We start from the raw sequence: 18,125 nt of genomic DNA, 5'->3' as shown, positions 1-18,125 counted from the left end.
GACGGGTTTGCAGGACCTCCGCAGACGCTGCACACAAGAACCGCGACCGCAGTCGAGACACGGCAAGTGGCATCAGACGACTCAGCAACCTCCGCAATACTTACGATCGCTGTCGCGCTTCTCTTTCTGCTCTTTCGACCGCCTCTGACAAGCTCCGCAAGAACCGCGCATCGCCCGACCTCGATCGGCGATAACGGCGGACGGAGAGCTGGAAGAACAAGCGGCAATAACACACACAAGGACGCAAGGGACAATAAGAGACAACGGTATAGGGGAGAGGAATCCTACCTGGTCTTACTCTGTCAATCTGGCGACGGTGTGGCCTTCCGACCTTCAATCGCGCACGGCGGCGGTGGCATGGGCCAAGCCTCAGAGATCACCAGGAGCAAACGCTACGATCGTCTCTGACACTATACAAGAGCGACAACGCTTTCTGGATACCAGAGAGCCGCAGCGGACGCTGAAAACGCAGGTAAGCGATGTCGTCCGTGGTGGTGGCGGAAGCTGGCGAGTTCATGCCGTCTTTTTCGCGACGTCTGTTTCGGCGGGCGACTAACCTTTCGCAGCATGGCTCCTGCCCGACCCATGTAATCCGCAGCCGAATACGAGCTGTATTTCAACAGCACGCGTCGCACGAAACCGATACCATCATCAGCGGAGGTACAGATACAGCGGCTCTGAAATGGAGAGAACGGGAAGGCGATACATACCTGATAGCTGGCGGTAACCGGCAGCTGGCAAGCCGCAAGCGCATACCTATCGACAAGAAGTGGAATCACGTGCGGAATACGAGGCGCGTATATCCCGCTCTACTGGAGGGTGATACTGACCTTTACAGATGATCTCTCCTCATGCTCTTTGGAATCCCTGCTCCTCGTTTCTCGACCGCGACACGTCCTTACGACGCGCCCCGAACACCGACCGACCTGCACGTGAATTAGCCTCGGCTACAATTCCATACGAGAACGCATATCGCAGAATAGAGAGATGGCTCAGGATGAAAGAATATCGTCAGTCCGTTTCGAAAAACGGTACGACGTGAGCAACGTGGGGGCCGTGTAGTATTCTTCTTTTGAGGATATTTGAGCGTTGCTCAAGGCCCGCTCAATCCCTTTTTTTTTTTGTTTTTGAAGGGTTTCATCATTGCCATGAGATCGGGGAGTGGGGATATTAACTAACCTTGATGTAGGTGGGCTATACCATGCGGACCGGCATCGAGAGCAAATTCGGAATCGAGAGTCGCTCGGAGGCGACAAGATAAGCTGCAGAGGGAAGTTGACAGCGTACGTATAACCCATCTGGCAGCTACGGCGTCCTTACTGACTCTGCTATACTTGCGCTTTGAGTGCGGCGAGACCCCGAACCCTCAGATTGGCTGGCGTCTTTCGCGGAAGCGTGCAGTCCTAGTCAAAGGAAGATCGATGCGACAACCGGAAAAGCGGTTATCTACACGAAATGTCGGTAGAGAGAGAGAGAGCGGGTACTGACCTTGCAAATAGGAACCTTGACGAGCGCGAGCGAACCGGTCTTATCCTGCGAGTCCCCATCCGCTAGCCGCCCGGGCACGATACGCGAAAGAATCTGTACACAGATTGAGGTATCAGTCCGTCAGATCGATATCCTTATTGGGGAATAAGAGGGGGAAGGATACTCTAACGGCCTTTATGGCGGCGGTATCTCGTGAAGCTGATGTTCGCCTTCAGGCGAGCGACGGATCGAGCACCTAGAAGAGCGCCTGTCCCTCAAAGGTTAGCGAAGACCTCTGAAGCCATCGACGTGGACGTTGGAGACGGTGAGAGCTCAGACCTGTATAGGCCGTCATCTCCAGCAGGAACTACTAGGAACTCGCCCTGCGGCCAGGATAAGCCCAACCGCAAGGGAGCAGGTTGACCGCTAGCCGATCGAGTGGGTATCATCATTGCAGGGTATGGCGGTGGAAATTGCACTAACCTTTTCGTAGAAGCCGATGAGATTCGCGCGATCACACCTATGTTGGATGTCAGCCAAGCTCTTGCATGCAGCGGCGACGGAAAGTTGGGGGAAGCGTGAGCGCTCAGACCTGTGGAGGCTACCGTTCCAGCATTAACTACTAGGAACTCGCCCTACGCGCCAAGGCACGTAGGGGAGCAGGTTGATGGGCGAACCGATCATGTGGGTATCATCATTGCGGGGCGTGAATGCTGGGGAAGAATGAGCTTACCTTGATATAGAAGCCGACCGGATGCGATCGATGATCTGTACTCTCAATGTCAGCTGACTTCTCGACTGTGGAATGCAAGGGCCGTGGGAAGCTTTCAGGGCTCAGAATCCGTCTCATGTCCGGCACCTAGCTCCTTAGGAAAGATATATGCTTCATCATCGCCAGGGGAGGGAAGAGGGAATGATGTCTTACACCTGGCAAGGCGTATATATTTCCGAAAGGCGGGCCGGTCCTCGTTCGCTCGTCAAGGGAAGTCCTGTGTTCAAATGAGGTCAGCGAGATGCTAACAAGCGCAGATGTCAAAGAGACAAAAGACGAAGGAGCTCAGGTACCGCCGGATTGTCACGCAACGACTAATTGGTGAGTTGACCCAAAGGGTCTGGGTTGCTTCATCATTGCAGATGGGAAGAGAAAGGGGAGAGGGAAGCTTACCTTGCGCCACAGAACATCCAGGCTCCGAAGCCGCGCGTATCGAGGTTGCACGCTGATGACCGAACGCGTTCAAAGACGATCGCCTGTAAATCGAAGAAACTCTGGCTCGAAGCTCGACTCCAGAAAGCCCTATAGATGCACGATGTCAGCTATAGTCGCAAGTCTCGCTGAGGGAAAATCGCAAAGATGAGTGCTCAGTGCCGCCTTTTTTCCGGCAACTAACTACTTAGGATAAGAACCGTTCGGTTCGTGGTTGTTTCATCATCGCAAGGATAGGACGAGGGAGGAGTGACTTACGTGTGAGCAGGCAAGCGCGACGCGTGCACAGCATGTGCTCTATCGGATGAGCGATAGCGAGGCTTCAGAGCTGAAAAGGATGCTAATGACCTTCAAAGGCTGATAGGTCGGTGTGGGATACCGTCGTAGAGGTAAGTGGACCCGAGAACAAGGATGGTGCAATACTGACGTGGGCACACATGATCTCATAGGCGAGCCGTACGATGATCCCCATCCTTTATATCGGACCTCTTTGTAGTCAGCCTTGCTCAGCAGGAGAACGGCAGCTGCGAAGGGGAACAACTGGCAATCAGGCATGAAGGTTATCCTCACGCGTGAAGTTGATCGCCATGGACGGCCGGGGATACAGAGGTCTCATCATAGAGGTGTGTAAGAGCCGGAAGACGAAGATGCTGGACTTACTTCTTGCGATCAGGATGGGGCGGGAAACCACCAGCGAGTAGCAGAGGCCTGTGTGCTCGTCAGCCTTACTCCGAATAGAGGACGGATGTCGAAGCCGGAGCGGAACGCTGCGTGGTCAGGCGAAGTTTCCCGTGTCGACTTCAGTGAAGTTCAGATCGACGTTTTAGGTATCATCAGGTGAGTAAGGAGCTGGAGACTGATAGGGCTGTACTGACCTTTGAACATGATCCCGAACGTAAGCAACAAAACTCGTAAGGACGATGGGGGACCAGTCTGTGCACTAGCAGCAACGATTCCAGAGAGTCAGTCATACTCTTATCGTCATATGAGTCGGAAGTAGTATACCTCTTTGAGATGTGTCATCCTTGGATGAAGAGGGCTAGAACGTGATAGAGACTGCACTGACCTTTGATACGCCGGACGGCGGCACAGGAAGCGAGCGTCGTCGAAAATGGAGCGCGCCGAAACTCCCTGCGAAGTCAAGTCGAACCTGTTGGACGAGTCAGCGAAGGCCCACCCAGCACCCTTGCAGGCACCGATAACAAGCAAAGCCGCGAAAAGAAATGTACAAGCACAGACTACCACAAGCCGTATCAAGCGGGGCGAGCGCTACCGGCCTCGGAAGTGTCTGGCATTGACGCCGGGCTGGGGAGCCTTTACTGTTGATATCCCTAGCCGGGACTAGCTTCTTCTTGATTGACGGAAAGTTGCCTATTTCAGGCAGAATACTTCTTTAATAAGTTTCAGACTCCCCAGCCTGCGTATGTCTTTCATATAGGCCTTTGTCATCTTGAGGGAGACGAGGCTCGCGAACACGATATGAAGGATCGTGCTCGTTTACCAGGGCCGAAGGAGGTTGGGGATTGTGAGGAGACGTACTGTGGTCGTCGAACGACCGAGATGAACGCGAAGAAGCTGGTTCTCGATATGTCAGCGAAGCTTTTCGAAGAAGCGAAAGGCGAAAGTGGACGATGAAAGAGGTGGCTTAGAGCTGTTCATGCTCGCACATCGAAACCGCAGACCGAAGCCCAGGCTTTCTCGTACGATTGGTCAATTTTGTTCATCATCGCCAACAAGATCGGGAAAGAGAAGGGATGCTGACCTACTGAATCTGGTGTCGACCTGAAGGAATCCAGGAAAGTGCGGCGATCTTTTCTGCCTAGAGCCTGTCAGCAATGTTCGAGCCGAAAGCGGACTATCGAGGCGCCTCCACTCATCACCGCCAAAACAGTGTAGAAGAGAAGGAAGAGGATTCGACTTACCAGGTTGGAGTCCTGATACTGCTATCGAAAGCAGCGGAAGCGTGATCGCTTTCATGTGAGCCGAGTGCCACTTCTAGAGAAGCTACAGCTTAGTAAGTCGCTCGATTTGCGCTCTGTTTTCCTTGATGGCGATGATGACTACGGCGAACACGGTTCGTCGTGAACAGATCCTGCGTACAGAAAGCCTGGGGGACACCCTGTGGTTTCGGTGTACGACAATAACACGCATGTCTGAGCCACACATGCCCCCTCCTTCCATAAACCGCTTTCGCATCGAGCACAGCTGACTACAGACAGGAACTGCACTGGATGCGAATAGGATGTCGTGTCCAGTCCGTCGGGCAGGCCGATTGGGAAGAAAGAACGAGCGAACCCGGGGAGAACACTTGGCTGAGTCAATCTGAGTCGTGATCCTATGGGACTAAAGACCTGGTAAATCGTCAGCGCTGTTCTGATAAGGACGACGCTCAAAGCAACGTCAAACGAAGAAACGAAGAAATGTACGAGCACGGATGACCACCAACGACACAGCAGACGGCTGCCAACGTCGCTAGGGGGTGTATCCTGCATCGGCCGCGGTACATACGCCCCAGCTCCCTAACCGTCAGGAGCACTTTTCCACCTGAAACGACTTTTTGTACGGACCGACCGCCCAGCATAGGCGCTCACCTTGGGGCTCCGAGTAAGCTTGGAGAGCCTAAAGGCTGCTCCCCCAGGATTCCCCACTAGTACCGCGGTGTGACGTTGTTTTTGGCCGAAGGCACAGCTGAGCAGCGATATGTGGGATCAAGGCTCAGGTGCCGTGGCCGAAGGAGAGTGCGACAAGAAGATAGAGGAAGGAAAGGAAGACGAGCTTACCTCCACGGGCACCAGCTTCGACGTCAGCCGCGATGCGATCGGAAGAAGGACCTGGAGCTCTAGTCAGTAGTGCTCTCAGTAACGAAGAAGCCAACAAAGCAACGAAGAGATGTACGAGCAACGGACAACCACCAGCAACACAGCGGACGGCCGCCAACGTCACCGCGGAAACTTCCTGCATCGATCGCGGTATCGCCCCGGCTCTCGAATCCGTCCGAGAGCTGTTACTCGTTCGCTATTTTGCCTCTTAGGCACACCGTTTCTTTAGCACGTCGACTGACGACTGACCTGCCTTGGGGCCCCAAGCAGGCCTTTTCTCCCAACAACCCACAGTACCGCGCTTTTGACGTTCATCTTGGCTCTATGCTGCATGGAAACGACATGGAAAAGTCGTAGCCATAACACCAGAGCCGTGGAGGACAGAAGACGAAAGAAGAAGGAGAGGAAGGGAGAGGATGACTCACCTACAGGATGAAGACCAGCGAAGCTGGTGTCGGGAAGAGTCTGTATCAAGATCAGCAGTTGCTCTGAAGACATGCCAACATACGACGAAGGGAATAGATGTACGAGCATCGGTCCACCACCAGCAACACGACGGAGCGGCCGTCAACGTCACCGCGGATACAACCTGCATCGACGCGATCTTACGCCCCAAGCCCTTCGACCGTCCGAAAGGATAATTGTTTCCCCGTGAAACTTACGCCCCCGGGCCAGAGACGGCGCTCTCGCTACTCATCAGAGAGGCGAAGAGCGTCTTTTCCTTGTCCGGACTGATCGCGGTGTGATATTCATCTGGGCGCTCTTCGATATGCGTCCGACATGGGATGGTCGGAGCCATGGCTGAGAAGGCCGTTTGTGAGGAGAGAGAAGAGGGTGTGTGTGTGTGTGTGTGACGTACGGTGCAGAAGAGGTAGGGGATCAAAAGAGCCTGGATGAGCTGGTCAGTGATGGTCCCTGGAAGTGCAGGGAGGACCTACCTTTCAGATTCTCGGCAGTTGAGAAGAAGTAACACTGTGACAGTCAGCAAAATCCATCAATCACCGACAAAGCCAGCAGCAGCTTCAAACATGATAAGCGAGTATGTGCGGCCCCCGACAACCAGCCGCCGTATGATCAGGAATGCGGTCCCTGCCCACCGGCTACGGTTGTGTCGAGTTCCGCTCATCTATCCAACCAGACATGTGTCTAAGCCATGTCTAGGGCCGCACCCAAGAAAGACCAGATACTACTTGCGGCCCGGACACCGTCGGATCTTGGATGATGATCTATTATTGTGGGCCCTTGCTCCGCTTAGGAGCTAGCTGGGTAGCGCTATAGGGAAGCGGACCTGAGCTGTTTGAGGCCGAAATGTGTATAAAGGCCAGGGTAGGGAGAGAAGGGGATAGTGTGACGTACCGAAGAGCGAGGGAAGACAGTGTGGTCGAAGAAGAGGCGTGGAGGAGGAGGACGACGACCCGAGAACCTGTGAAGCCATCAATGTCAGCAATGCTCAGCGACAACTGCCAAAGCGAAACCACAACGGAAGAAGGTATGTACGAGCTCGACAATACCACGGACATGTACAATAAGGCAGGCAATACCATCGGCCAGTCCCGGTAGAAACACGTCGGCATCGCTCATCTCGAGGCAAAGAAGCTGGCGAGGGCACACAAAAGGTGGTCTACCTCACCACCCCCACATGACATACCCGGGTCACGCCGGACCCTCCAATGGGCCCTCCTCTTGGGTCCGTGTCCCTGAACTCGGATTGCCAGCCGAGTGCCTGCTTCTGCCTGTCGACGAATGGGTTGGTTCATCTGGGCTGGTACGTCCTGATACGGCAATGAGGATGCCGCACCGACGGACCGTCAGCCGGATGGGAGAAGAGGGGAGTATGTGGATGAGGCTCACCTTGTGATGGTAGGCTAGAGGGCGATGAAGAAGGGCGGCTCGGTGATGCGATGATATTCTGCGATCAAGAGTCAGCGACGTTCAAAAGCCCAAAGACGACGCGCAGCATGAAGCAGGAAGAAGAGAAGAATGTGCGACCTCGACGCAACCACAGACACGTCCAATAACACCAGGCAAGGCCCATACCAGGCGGTGCTCAGCCAGTCCCGGAAGCAAAACATCGGCATCGCCCGCCGTATCGAGGCAAAGAGCTAGCACGGGCGGACATCCTACCCAGCCGAAGCCAGGTGCCGTCCCTTGCCCGAGACAGGACTTGCGGAATAAAACTGACACGAACTAGCCGCCCTGCCGCCCCGAAGGATGGCGCTTGCTCTCTCTCGAGTACGACGACTCCACTGGGGAGATGTTGTTCTGGGCCAGTGGTCTGAGATGAGACCAGCGTGGGTAGCGCTATGGGGAAGCGGACCTGACGCTCTATGGCCGTCGAAGGGAGAAGAGATGGAAGAACAAAGAGGGGGAAGAGTATGACGATGACGACGAAGAAGACGTAGAGACGATGGTGAGGAAGGAGACGAAGAAGAAGGCGATGATGACAAGAATAGAGAAGAGCAAGAAGGCGACCGTACCTTTTGTAAGTCTGACTGGGACGTCCGGCAGGTCGGGACTGAAGGCGGCAGCGACATCTTGAGTGCGACGAAGACTTCGACTATCGAGTAAGCCGCCAGGGACTCGATGATACGAGGTACTTGCTCCATGAGAGTACAGACACCAAACATGTCTGAGTATGTGCATGGTTGACGGTGCCGCGCAGGAAGGAGACCGCGCAGGACGCTAGACCGGGGTGTGGTGCCGACGCCCCAAAGAGAAGTATCCTGTCTAAGTCCAAGTCAGCCAAGTTACTGATCTCATGCTAGGACGAAGAAGAATAGAGGGGTTGAGTACAAGGGTTAATACTTGTCTGGACTCGGTTGCTTCCCTAGAGATCGCCACTTTCACGGCCGGGCACGGACCAGCTCCCGTGATGTCGTTGTCGAAGGTCGAGGGTCGCAGACTGAGAGTCGAAGTCGAGCAGCCGCAGCCAACGAGCTGAGTCGATTCGCTGATATGTGTATGTCTCCTGCCGACCAGCGTGAAGCTGGCCATGACGCTGCTGGAGTGGCGATGCGGGCTTCTGATCGCCTGAGCTGGAATCGCGCAAGACAGACAAGAGACACCCGAAGACGAATCCCATAGCGACCAGGAGCAGCTGTAAGCCCAATTAGCAGGAGTCTCATTGCGAGATGTGTTGGCTGCTGAATGAGGGAGGAGTTGGCGTGGTGTTGTGGTGTTGAGTCGGCACAATGCGAGCTCGCGCCCGCTCGCCGGCGCCCTCGCGACGAAGACACCCAGCAAGCCGACGCCAACGTTCTCGCCGAAGCAAAGTAGGTGAGGAGGATGAATAGGGTGAGGACTTACTCAGGGAGCTGCTGGCATGTACCAGGTCGCGTTGTCATTGCCGGTGAGCTGCCTGCGGTCGAGTCGCCGAAGCCGCCTGCCGCACACATGTCTGGCTGTCAACAAAACTCGTCTTTTCGCCGCAGACAGTTGGGTGAGGAGAATGAATATGTCGGTGACTTACTCAGAAAGCGGCTGCTGTATACCTGCTGGTGTTGGAGTTATTGTTGTGGGCGCCCGACGACGCGAGCAGGCGAAGCGCCGCCGAAGCGTCGACGCCAATATCTCGACGAGGAGGGGAGTCAACAACAAGCAACAAGCTGGAGCTCATTGCTGCTGTCGTTATTAGTGAGGGAGATGAGACACTATACCCAAGGAGGTCGCGCGAAGGTGTGTTGTCGCCGCCCCCGATCCCGGACGGCGCTCCCAAAAGAAGCCACCGCCGAGGATCCAGCGCGCGCCGCAGGACGAAGCAGGAAAGAAAAGAAGGATCGGAGCTTCATCTCTTTGCTCATAATAGTGGCAGCAGCGAAGTACAATGTCGTGATGGAATGTGGTGGTGGCTGGTGTTGAGAGGGAGGAGGGAGAGATGGGGGTGAAGAGTCGAGCGAAAAGTTTGCGAAGGGGAGACCTCACACCAGACAACGGCAAAGTCCCTGCCAAGGCTAGCCGCAGCCCCCAGCATAGCAACCACACCGGCCACAGCCGGTTGCTCGTAGTGTGGCGAGGGAGTACTCCGGTGCATAGTGCCCACACCACTCGGACTCGGAGAAAGGTAACTGATACAGTCTTTGGATACTATCTAACCAGCTGCAATCATATTCATACCACACATAGCATCGCTTTGATTCCATTGCCCCTGCGTAACGAACGGCGCTTCCCCTGCTTTCCTCGAGGCGAAGGCGAAGCCAATTACTCCCACCTACACCAGTCTCGAGTACCGTATACGTGATGAAGATAATGAACAGATAACCGCCGCCCACTACCTACAAACCACCGCCGACCGTTACAATAACATTGTGCTCCCGAATCGAATATCATATCAGACCCTCGCGCGAATCATCTAGGAACCGTTAGCACGTGTGGCAGCCGCTCCTGCATTCAGGACTTACCCGAACATAACGCTGCTTGCAACCCTAGCGAGCATTGGCTTCCATCTCAGCAAGTCGCTTACTCGAAGGATGCGGTAGGACACACCCTCCAGCATCGACTATCGCCTTTCGAGACCTCCGTCCTCAGCGCCCGCCCCGCGCGCGACCGTTCTCTAGCTCCTGCGCGAAGCGGTCCTCATAGTTCCCAGAGCCTTTACCGCGCCTGCTACGACCTAATACGCCTCAGTCAGCACGATGGATCCACATCCAAGAACAAGGGAAAGCTGACCTCGAGCACCCTGGGAAGAACGCGCGGGGGATTTACGAGCCGGACCACCCACACTAGACCTTCTTGGGTAAGACATTGGACCTTGGGATCCCTCTGCAGGGTCAGGAGTGCGACGATGGCCCCGAAGACGTGACGGAGCATCGGATACTCCGGCCGCTTGTGCTTGGTATACTTTCGGGACCGAGGGTAGAAGTGACTGGGAGGAGCTGCGGTAACGTTTCGAAGACGGACTCTCATTGTCATAATTTGCGGAGCTCTTCCGCTTATAACTGGACGGCTGTTCAGGAATCTTTGGGGTACCATCGCGCTGGAGAACTGCTGGCATCGCATTCCTCCCGCTACGAAGACTGTAGGTCATCGACCCCAAGGCTGGTTGATGGACATAGTCTGGAGAGCTTGTGGCATTGGCGCTCGTCCTGCCGCTTCGCTGAGAGAGTCGCGGCCGAGACTCGGTAGAGTTTGTCACCCGGCCGGATGTACCATGTCCGGGTGATGGGAATTGCTGTGGAGGAGGCATGATCCGAGAGGCTGTATTAGCTTGGGACTTTGGCCGATCCTGTGAGCCAGAATACTGAGAGTCAGGGTATAGCACATTCGAGGCCCGAATTGGAGTCTCCATGTTTCTTCCGTGAACAGGAAGCTCTTCGCGCAAAGGGCGTTCGCGACGCACCGCCCCAACCGGTGCCGGGATCGGCCAATGCTCCGTCTCGAACGTGTCGAGCTCTTCCGAGGGAATATCAGAGAGAATGCTGTTAGAACTCTTATCCTTACCCGACGCTTGATTCGTGTCCAAGTTGAACAGGTCGAAACTGTGGGTCAGTGATTCCTGTGTCTCAGGAACCACTGCAGGGGCAGGACCTACGACCGAGACGCCGTGTTCGTCAAGTGATCCCCTTGCTCCCAGGTCATCTCTCAGAGCTGGATCAATAAGGTCGAGGCTGAGAGGACCTTCTTCACGATGGTTTGACCAAGCATTGAGCGCCGTCGCTGAGTCAGGAACCGGGCCTTGCAACGTGTGGGATGCACTTGAGCTGCCCAGCACCGAATTATTCTGTCGGCTGACCTTCTTCCTCGGATTATCCTCTTGGACATTGTGTAACGTGTCCACGGAAGTGCTAGAGACCGTCGGAAAAGGTTGGGGGTTTCGGGGTTTGCCAGGTAAGATGCTTTGACCGCTCTGCTCCTGAGACCTCGTCACCTTGGCTTGGACAAGCTGATCGAATTTCTTTCGGAAGCCCTTCTTGACCTCCTCGACTTGTCGGTTGTGTTCGATCTCGGAGCGGCGAAGATTGGTTTCAGTCTCCTTTAAGGCATTCTCAGACTCGCGCAAACGGTGTCTCAACTCGCGAACCTCCAGGCGATGACTCTCCGCGGCTCTCTCCAACTTCTCCGCTGCCTCGGCCTGCACTCGACCCATTTCCCGCTCCTTTGCTTCAATGGCTGCTTGCAGTTCAGCGATCTCGGTCTGGTAACCCTCTCGCTCAACCAAAAACTTTGCCTGAGCATCGTTCATCTTAGACTCACTGAGGCGAGATCGTTCCAGGCTCGACTCCAAGCCTCGCTTCTCCTTCTGCAAGGACTCTACGTGATTGCGCGCTTCCAGCAAGGCCGCTGTATCCTTCTGGTGCTTCTCGACACGAGCATCAGATTCCTTCCGCAACCTCTCGATGGCAGAATGACTCTCGGTCAACTGCATCTGTAATTGGCTTTTCTCGTCTTCGCGATGAGCAACCTTGCTCTTCAGTCCGGAATAGTCTTTTCGCAAGGTAGTGAGATCGCGTTCCTTGCAGTGGAGAGCGTCAGTGTTCTGTGCCAGTTGCTCCTTCAGGTCTGCGAGCTCAGAGGAGAAACTGGATTCCTCGTCGACCACTTGCTGCGCCTTCTTCAACTTCTTCTCAGCATCAACATTTTCTCTCTCGAGCCGCTTCGTCTCCTCGCGGTAGCTCTGGACATCGAAATCTGCGGCTTGCAGCTTTTCTCGGGTCTCTTCGAGATCCTTCTGCAACGCAACGAGAGCTGCATCCTTGCCGTCTCGCTCACGTCTCAGGCGATGGATTTCGTCGTTCAAGGATACTTCCTTCTCTTTCATAGCCTTCTGATACTTCTCCTCGATCTTCGCCTGTGTCTCGACGGCAGTCTCGTTAGCCTACAGACAGATTAGCGAAATTATCACTCCAAAGAGCAACCAACATGCCTTCCTGCTCTTCTTGACGTCGCGAGCGAACTGTATGAGCTTCTTCTTGTGCTCCTCCGCCGTTTGCTACATACGTTTAGACTCTATCGCTGATGGTGCAACGATCACTCACCTTCGATTTCGCGACCTCACTTGCCTGGCCCTGAAGATGCTGATTGGCCTGGTCGAGCTCTGTGATCTTCGTCTGCAAGTCATCTTCAGCCTTCCTCACCCGGTGACGCAGGCTGGTCATCTCTTGTTCGAGATCCGGGTTAGAGTCTCGATCGCGTGCTAATTGTCTGAGATCGCTCAGCTCATTCTCCAGTTGCGAGTAGCGCGATCTGAGGTCGGCCTCATCTTGGCGACAGCTCCCGATCTGCTCCTCCAGTTTACCGCACTGCTCTTTCTGGGTCTCGAGCCGCTGGTTCAAAATCTCGTTTGACCGCTGTGCCTTGTGGTACTCAGCGGCGACTTCATCGTATTTGAGGACCTCGGCGCTGAGATTTTGTAACTGGTTGTGGATGTAGGTCTGAACGCCCTCTACCGGGAAACGACTGGCCTCAACGGAGTCCATCAGTCCAACGAGTTTTGTGTCAATGCTGCGAGGTGATTAGTAGACTATATAATAACAATGTCTTCAAACTCACCTCTCATGCACAAAGCGAAGCATACTCTCCGCTTTCTGGAAATCCTTGGCTGTGAGAAGCGGAGTCGCTTGCAGACTGCGCAAGGAATCTATGCACTCCTTCAGGCAAGCGTCCCGTTCCTTGTCAGCGGCTGTATCGCCCTCCGAAGTCTGTATGCTGCCAAGCTTCTCGGAGAGCGCGGCATGACTGTCTTCGAGATGACGCTGAAAGTTTTGTAAAGAGGGCAGAATTTGCTGCTCTAGATTGGTGCGCCTCTTCTTCTCTTCCTCGAGTAGTGCATTCTGCTTGCTGAGCTGTTCGGCCAGATTTTTCTTCTTAAAGTCGGAGAGCTGCAAGCGGATGAAGCATTCATCCAAAGTTGCCTTCATGCTCTTTTGTCCTTTGTCAAACGAGCCAATCATTGTTGAGAACTCTTGAAGTAAGGTTGTCTTCTCGCTTTCGATCTCCTTGATCTTCTTCTCTAGCTCCTGTTTGCAGTTCTTATGGTGAGTCTCGGTGTCCTTCTTCAATCTCCTGTAATCGTTATCCATGCCGTTCATGAATTTCTGCATAGTCATTCCCTGCTCCTTGAGGCGCTCACGATCGTTGTTGAGCCCACCATTACTCGTTCTCAGATCCTCGATCACATTGTTCTGGTGGGTAACGGTTTCCTGGAGTGCCGCTATTGCGGTCTCGTACGCCTGGGCTTTGGAGTCGACGATATCCCGAGCTTTCAGTTCTGAAGCACGCAAAGCCATTCCCATTAAGCCGAGAAAAGCATCATTCTCGGGGGCAAGATTCATAACATTTGCGCCGATACCAGGCCTGGGTAAAAGGGGATAAGCAGGACCATTAGGCCGCGGCTTCCTCCGTGGCTTGTCAACACGGTTTGAGCCGCCACGCGATGAGGTCCCGTGAAGCGCTTCCTCGAAGTCCGGGTGTCGCTGGACGGCCTTTGGCGCTTCATTCACAGTTGGTGGATAAGCGATCTGACGATCAGGATGAGGAGCTGGGGGTGAGGCGTATTGTCTGCCTCGATAGCCACCCGCGTTATCCTCCTGGATGTTGAACGCATCATTGGACGCTTCTACGTGCTCGCTCTGGGAAGTCGCTGGGGAAGCAGCGGGCCCTACTGGAAGATCCTCATCGCCGTCATTGTGCTGACCCTCTTGTGGAGTGACAGGAAGAGCCGAATCGTCAGGCGTATTTGGCGAGACGTCCAGGATGGGCTGTTCATAGTTCAACACTTCTGCACTCGCTCCCTCACGGCCGGCGTGCATGGGTCCTGCCGGTGATATTCCACTATGCCTCGGACCCTTCATCCTTCGAGGCCTCTTGCCTTTCTTGCTGGGTGGCCGCCACGGGCCGAATGGACCGTTCGGGCGGGGGAAGGGCCGGGGCGATGGCGCAGCACTTGCCTCTGGTAATTCACTATGTTGCTGATCAGCAAGTGCCATGATCCAGAAGGGTTCCATAACAGATGTCTTACTGGTCACCAAAAGCAGCCGAGTCTGTGGCGAGGGTGTGCGAGGCTTCACTCGGGAGCTGGTTCTCCGGTTCTGGAAGAGGCAAGGACTCCTCTCTGTCTCGAGCAGAATCCTCGTCACGTTGGCCAACAGGAGAGCCGAGCTTAGGTCCGTCCAAGGCGCCATCTAGGGAGGAAGGTGGGCCAGCTGTTCGACCTGCAGGTGGGCCGGGGTTCAGACACTTACCGTTGGCGGCTTCTTCCATCGGGGGATCAGAAGCAGGCGCGGCTTCGGCAGAGGCAGGAAAAGCCTCAGCGCGTCCTGCATCCTCCTTGGGCGAAGTCTTCGTCGGTGCCTTTCTAGCCTGGCTGAACATGAAGGGTGGTGGCGATGGTCGGTCTCCACCTAGGGCTGGCTTCGAAAGGAACTTGATAGGGGAAAAGGAGGCCGATGCACTATGCGCCTTCGAGACCTGGGTACGTTCAAGGAGGGCACGACTCTTAGGACTCATTTGATCTGGATGGTTGGGTACTCCGTCATCGGGCCCGAAGTTACCACTCATGCTATGCCCCAAGACCTCAAGCTGCGTCTCCGGGATCACAATATCGCTATTTGGCACCTCGACTCTGCTCTTGTCGGTATTTCGCTCGTCATCAGTCGACTCGAGGCGGATTTCCTGCCTGAGGCGAGAGGGAGGGTGAGGCCTGGCCGGCTGCTTCCCTTTCGGGCCTGCCCACTCAGACATGGCGCCCGGAAGGCTGGCACGGATACGTGAAGAACGAGCGAGGGAGGAAATGGATTGAAGTCAGAAAGGTGCAGATGGAAGGAGGCGAGATGGGAGAAAGAGGGATGGTGGTGAGTGATGCTTGAGCGGTCGAGGCAAACTCTGCACCTTCCGCCATCTTAGAGGGAAGCCGCGAGGGGCATCTCGACCGGGCATCGACACGCTCTACAACCTCACTACTCCGGCACCTACAACTCGTATCACGAAAGCGAACACTCCGCCGTCGCAGCCTAGCATTGATAGAAATCCGCGGGATACGAAGCCGACCGCGTAAGCCGTGAAGGACCTACAGAGACCAAGGGCGTAGAGAAGCACTCATTGTTCCGAGGAATGATGAGCCTCTCTTACCCTGTCTTACTTGACTTCATGCCGGATGTCGCTGTATGGCTGATTGCTGTAGTTTCGAGCCACCACAATACCCAGCAAAAGGCGCAAGGCAGAACTCACCAGCGCCCGCTCCGTCTTCAACGCGCGCTCATGCCAAGCGGCGTGTTCGAGACCGCGATGCTCTCTCAGCGTCGCTGTCTTTCCAAGGCTCCCTCGGCCCACAGCTTCCGGCTCGTCGTCGCGGCTGCATCGTACAAATCCATGAAACGATATTCTTTCCGGCCGTCTGCACCTATCACTCGAAACAAGCTTTCCGCGCCGCCATGTGTTGAGGCACGGAGCGACAAGATGTTGGAGACGAAGAGGATGTACCCGCTCTCGGCTCTGCCCCTGGCTCCAAAAATATGCAGGCACTTGGCGCCCCGGCGCTTGCTCGCCCGCCGCCCAATCGGAGCCGCCTCAGGGCTCGTCCCGCTGCACTGTGATCGCTGCTCCACCACTCCCCTCAACACCATACGCGCCCACATCTCATCCTTCTCACCAATAGCGACGCCACATGCCACCAAGCCCTCTGCTTTCAAGCCCATTGCCAAAATTAAGCATGTAGAGTGCCGGCAGCCAACCTGGTCCATCACACGCCGTACGATGGCTAACCGCCCAGGATCCCATCCGCCGCGGGGTCTGGATAAACATGGCGCAAATATAGAGGTGAGCCAGCGCTCCGCTGATTGCAGTCTGACCTACCTGTCTCTGTACGATACGAGTTGATCTCTGCGCACACATAACACGCGATTGTGGTGCGCCGTCGTACCACCCCAAACTCCATCTGAATCCCTTCGCTGCATTTCAGGCCGCCATCATGGGAAGGAACATCTTACTGCATTGCCTTCTGTCACTCCTTGTCCTCGCACACGACGTTCTTGCTCAGAGTGCGACGACTACTACCGCGTCATCGGACACGGCAGCGCAGACGCCCAACACGGGATACAATGGCGGCGTGGACAACCCTCAGGACCCAAGCGACGCCGGAGCAGCAGGTGCTTCCAAAGGTGCCTTCAGTCTTTCACGAGGAGGGCTGATAGCCATCATTGTCGTAGCCGTTCTCGTTGCTGTCGGAGGAGGTAAGCATCAATATTCCTCCCACTTCCAGATGACAGTTGTACTAACATCGTGTCACAGTTGGCTCCGCTGTACTCTTCTGGCTTGCAAAGAAGCGACAATGGGACGTCCGGCAGTCGATCCGTCGTGCCTCCCGCCGCCTTACCGGTCGCTCAGACGTCTCCAAGCGCCAGAACCGACGAACTGGCGTGCGACTTAACTCGCCTCCTCCGGCCAGGAACGCAAAGGTACCAGAGCGAGACGTCGAGAAGGGCTTGGGATCCAATGCACAGAAGGCGAAGACGACGACGACCATCACAAGCACGTTTGACGTGGATACGCCTACGCCCAAGGGTTGGAAATCGTCGGTGCTTGGAGGCAAGAAATAAGGGCAAGGTGCGATCATCGATCGATTCCCATGCGCAGGAGCTTCGCCTTCCGCTCCCTGTGCATACGCCTCCATCGTCGATTCCGAGAATCGATTGACCGGGCGGCTTCCGGCTCTCTTCGATTAGGGATGCAAAAAAACCCGCCAGTCCTTCCCGCCATCACGAGGCTTTCATATTAGAAGCCAACGAACCTCGAGCCTTCGCAGGCGGGCATTCGCATCACGAAGTAGGTCGATGAACGCTTGGTGACGCTCCGTGGTATATTTTTGGGTCTCAATTTCCCTTCTCCTTCTAGTCATTTTTTTTCTGGATCTTACGATATCCTGCTGCTGCTCGGGCGTGTTGGGTGTAGCGGCATTATACAGAATGGGTCATTGGGCACTCTAGTCATATCAGCTAGTGGGTGGGCGCTCTGAGAATACTACTAGACAGCATGAGCTTGCTCACGCCATCCATCATCTGAGTCCTCGTCTTCAGAGCATCGTCTTTTTCACTGATCCCCCACCACTGTTCCAAGCATAACAACCTCTTTTCCTTGGTCGTCTAATCACTCCACCAAGCCTTCCAAAGCAAGAGCTCGGAAACCGTTTAGGCATCGCAGGTCCTGCCCAGCAGCCAAGCCCCCATTGTTTCCATTCGCGCTCTCCTAATTCGGGACATACGCGCTGCGTAGGCTCGCTACCAATCAGCCACCAACCAGCCTTGCATCCGAAGACCAGCACGCATTATCGGATCGACAATGGCACTCGCACGAGACCACTCCTTTCCCTCTATTTTTTGCTCCGTATACGACAGGCGTCCACGTGTACCGGGCTTTTATGCGGCTCCACCACTCCACCAACAAATCCGAGTCTGAGCCGAGTTTAGCATGATTTAAGCCACGGCGCCAAAACTTCCGAAACATTGATTGCCGCCAAGGCATTCATCATGGATCTGCGCTGTAGCCGCCTTCTGTGTTTGGTTTCAGGAGTATTGAGTGTGGAGGCTTGATAGCTGGGGCCTTGCCGAAGCTATGCTCGGGCGAAGGGGAGGCACGTGAAAGGAGCAGCGATTGCCTGTCTACCTAGTGTCAGGATGCGCTTGGTATTTGATCCTTATACCGTAGAG

The 18,125-nt window shown here is 55.1% G+C and overlaps 7 protein-coding genes across 7 annotated transcripts; 2 read left to right on the top strand and 5 right to left on the bottom strand.

Moving 5' to 3' along the window:
- Nucleotides 1–4,189: 4,189 nt before the first annotated feature.
- Nucleotides 4,190–4,685, bottom strand: BU26DRAFT_298470 (uncharacterized protein). The gene has a single exon (XM_033821747.1). It carries the CDS (start codon nucleotides 4,646–4,648, stop codon nucleotides 4,382–4,384), a length of 267 nt encoding a protein of 88 aa, XP_033685266.1. The 5' UTR covers nucleotides 4,649–4,685; the 3' UTR covers nucleotides 4,190–4,381.
- A 1,995-nt stretch (nucleotides 4,686–6,680) lies between these two features.
- On the bottom strand, nucleotides 6,681–7,337 carry BU26DRAFT_298425 (uncharacterized protein). The gene has a single exon (XM_033821745.1). The coding sequence runs from the start codon at nucleotides 7,062–7,064 to the stop codon at nucleotides 6,720–6,722; it is 345 nt and encodes a 114-aa protein (XP_033685265.1). The 5' UTR covers nucleotides 7,065–7,337; the 3' UTR covers nucleotides 6,681–6,719.
- Nucleotides 7,338–7,479: 142 nt separating this feature from the next.
- Nucleotides 7,480–8,395, bottom strand: BU26DRAFT_298445 (uncharacterized protein). The gene has a single exon (XM_033821746.1). It carries the CDS (start codon nucleotides 8,115–8,117, stop codon nucleotides 7,611–7,613), a length of 507 nt encoding a protein of 168 aa, XP_033685264.1. The 5' UTR covers nucleotides 8,118–8,395; the 3' UTR covers nucleotides 7,480–7,610.
- BU26DRAFT_298189 (uncharacterized protein) lies at nucleotides 8,206–8,674 on the bottom strand. Its single transcript, XM_033821743.1, has one exon. The coding sequence runs from the start codon at nucleotides 8,570–8,572 to the stop codon at nucleotides 8,318–8,320; it is 255 nt and encodes an 84-aa protein (XP_033685263.1). The 5' UTR covers nucleotides 8,573–8,674; the 3' UTR covers nucleotides 8,206–8,317.
- A 1,186-nt stretch (nucleotides 8,675–9,860) lies between these two features.
- BU26DRAFT_298116 (uncharacterized protein) lies at nucleotides 9,861–12,345 on the bottom strand. Its single transcript, XM_033821741.1, has one exon. The coding sequence runs from the start codon at nucleotides 12,242–12,244 to the stop codon at nucleotides 10,100–10,102; it is 2,145 nt and encodes a 714-aa protein (XP_033685262.1). The 5' UTR covers nucleotides 12,245–12,345; the 3' UTR covers nucleotides 9,861–10,099.
- A 3,004-nt stretch (nucleotides 12,346–15,349) lies between these two features.
- On the top strand, nucleotides 15,350–16,496 carry BU26DRAFT_298264 (uncharacterized protein). Its single transcript, XM_033821744.1, has one exon. It carries the CDS (start codon nucleotides 15,535–15,537, stop codon nucleotides 16,297–16,299), a length of 765 nt encoding a protein of 254 aa, XP_033685261.1. The 5' UTR covers nucleotides 15,350–15,534; the 3' UTR covers nucleotides 16,300–16,496.
- Nucleotides 16,391–16,952, top strand: BU26DRAFT_408267 (uncharacterized protein; the record flags this gene model as incomplete). Its single annotated transcript, XM_033822893.1, has 2 exons — nucleotides 16,391–16,652; nucleotides 16,711–16,952. Coding segments are annotated over 2 exons (504 nt in total), but the record flags the coding sequence as incomplete, so codon positions are not given.
- Between the last annotated feature and the right edge of the window lie 1,173 nt (nucleotides 16,953–18,125).

Source organism: Trematosphaeria pertusa (assembly GCF_010094035.1).
Source record: "Trematosphaeria pertusa strain CBS 122368 unplaced genomic scaffold BU26scaffold_6, whole genome shotgun sequence".
Classification (NCBI taxonomy): domain Eukaryota; kingdom Fungi; phylum Ascomycota; class Dothideomycetes; order Pleosporales; family Trematosphaeriaceae; genus Trematosphaeria; species Trematosphaeria pertusa.
This window is presented reverse-complemented; position numbering and strand designations above follow the sequence as displayed.

What these genes read in the sequence shown, in the direction of transcription:
- BU26DRAFT_298264 (XM_033821744.1), top strand. Translation starts at nt 15,535, where the DNA reads ATGATGAGCCTCTCTTACCCTGTCTTACTTGACTTCATGCCGGATGTC.
- BU26DRAFT_298189 (XM_033821743.1), bottom strand. Translation starts at nt 8,572, where the DNA reads ATGGGATTCGTCTTCGGGTGTCTCTTGTCTGTCTTGCGCGATTCCAGC.
- BU26DRAFT_298445 (XM_033821746.1), bottom strand. Translation starts at nt 8,117, where the DNA reads ATGTTTGGTGTCTGTACTCTCATGGAGCAAGTACCTCGTATCATCGAG.
- BU26DRAFT_298425 (XM_033821745.1), bottom strand. Translation starts at nt 7,064, where the DNA reads ATGCCGACGTGTTTCTACCGGGACTGGCCGATGGTATTGCCTGCCTTA.
- BU26DRAFT_298116 (XM_033821741.1), bottom strand. Translation starts at nt 12,244, where the DNA reads ATGAAAGAGAAGGAAGTATCCTTGAACGACGAAATCCATCGCCTGAGA.
- BU26DRAFT_298470 (XM_033821747.1), bottom strand. Translation starts at nt 4,648, where the DNA reads ATGAAAGCGATCACGCTTCCGCTGCTTTCGATAGCAGTATCAGGACTC.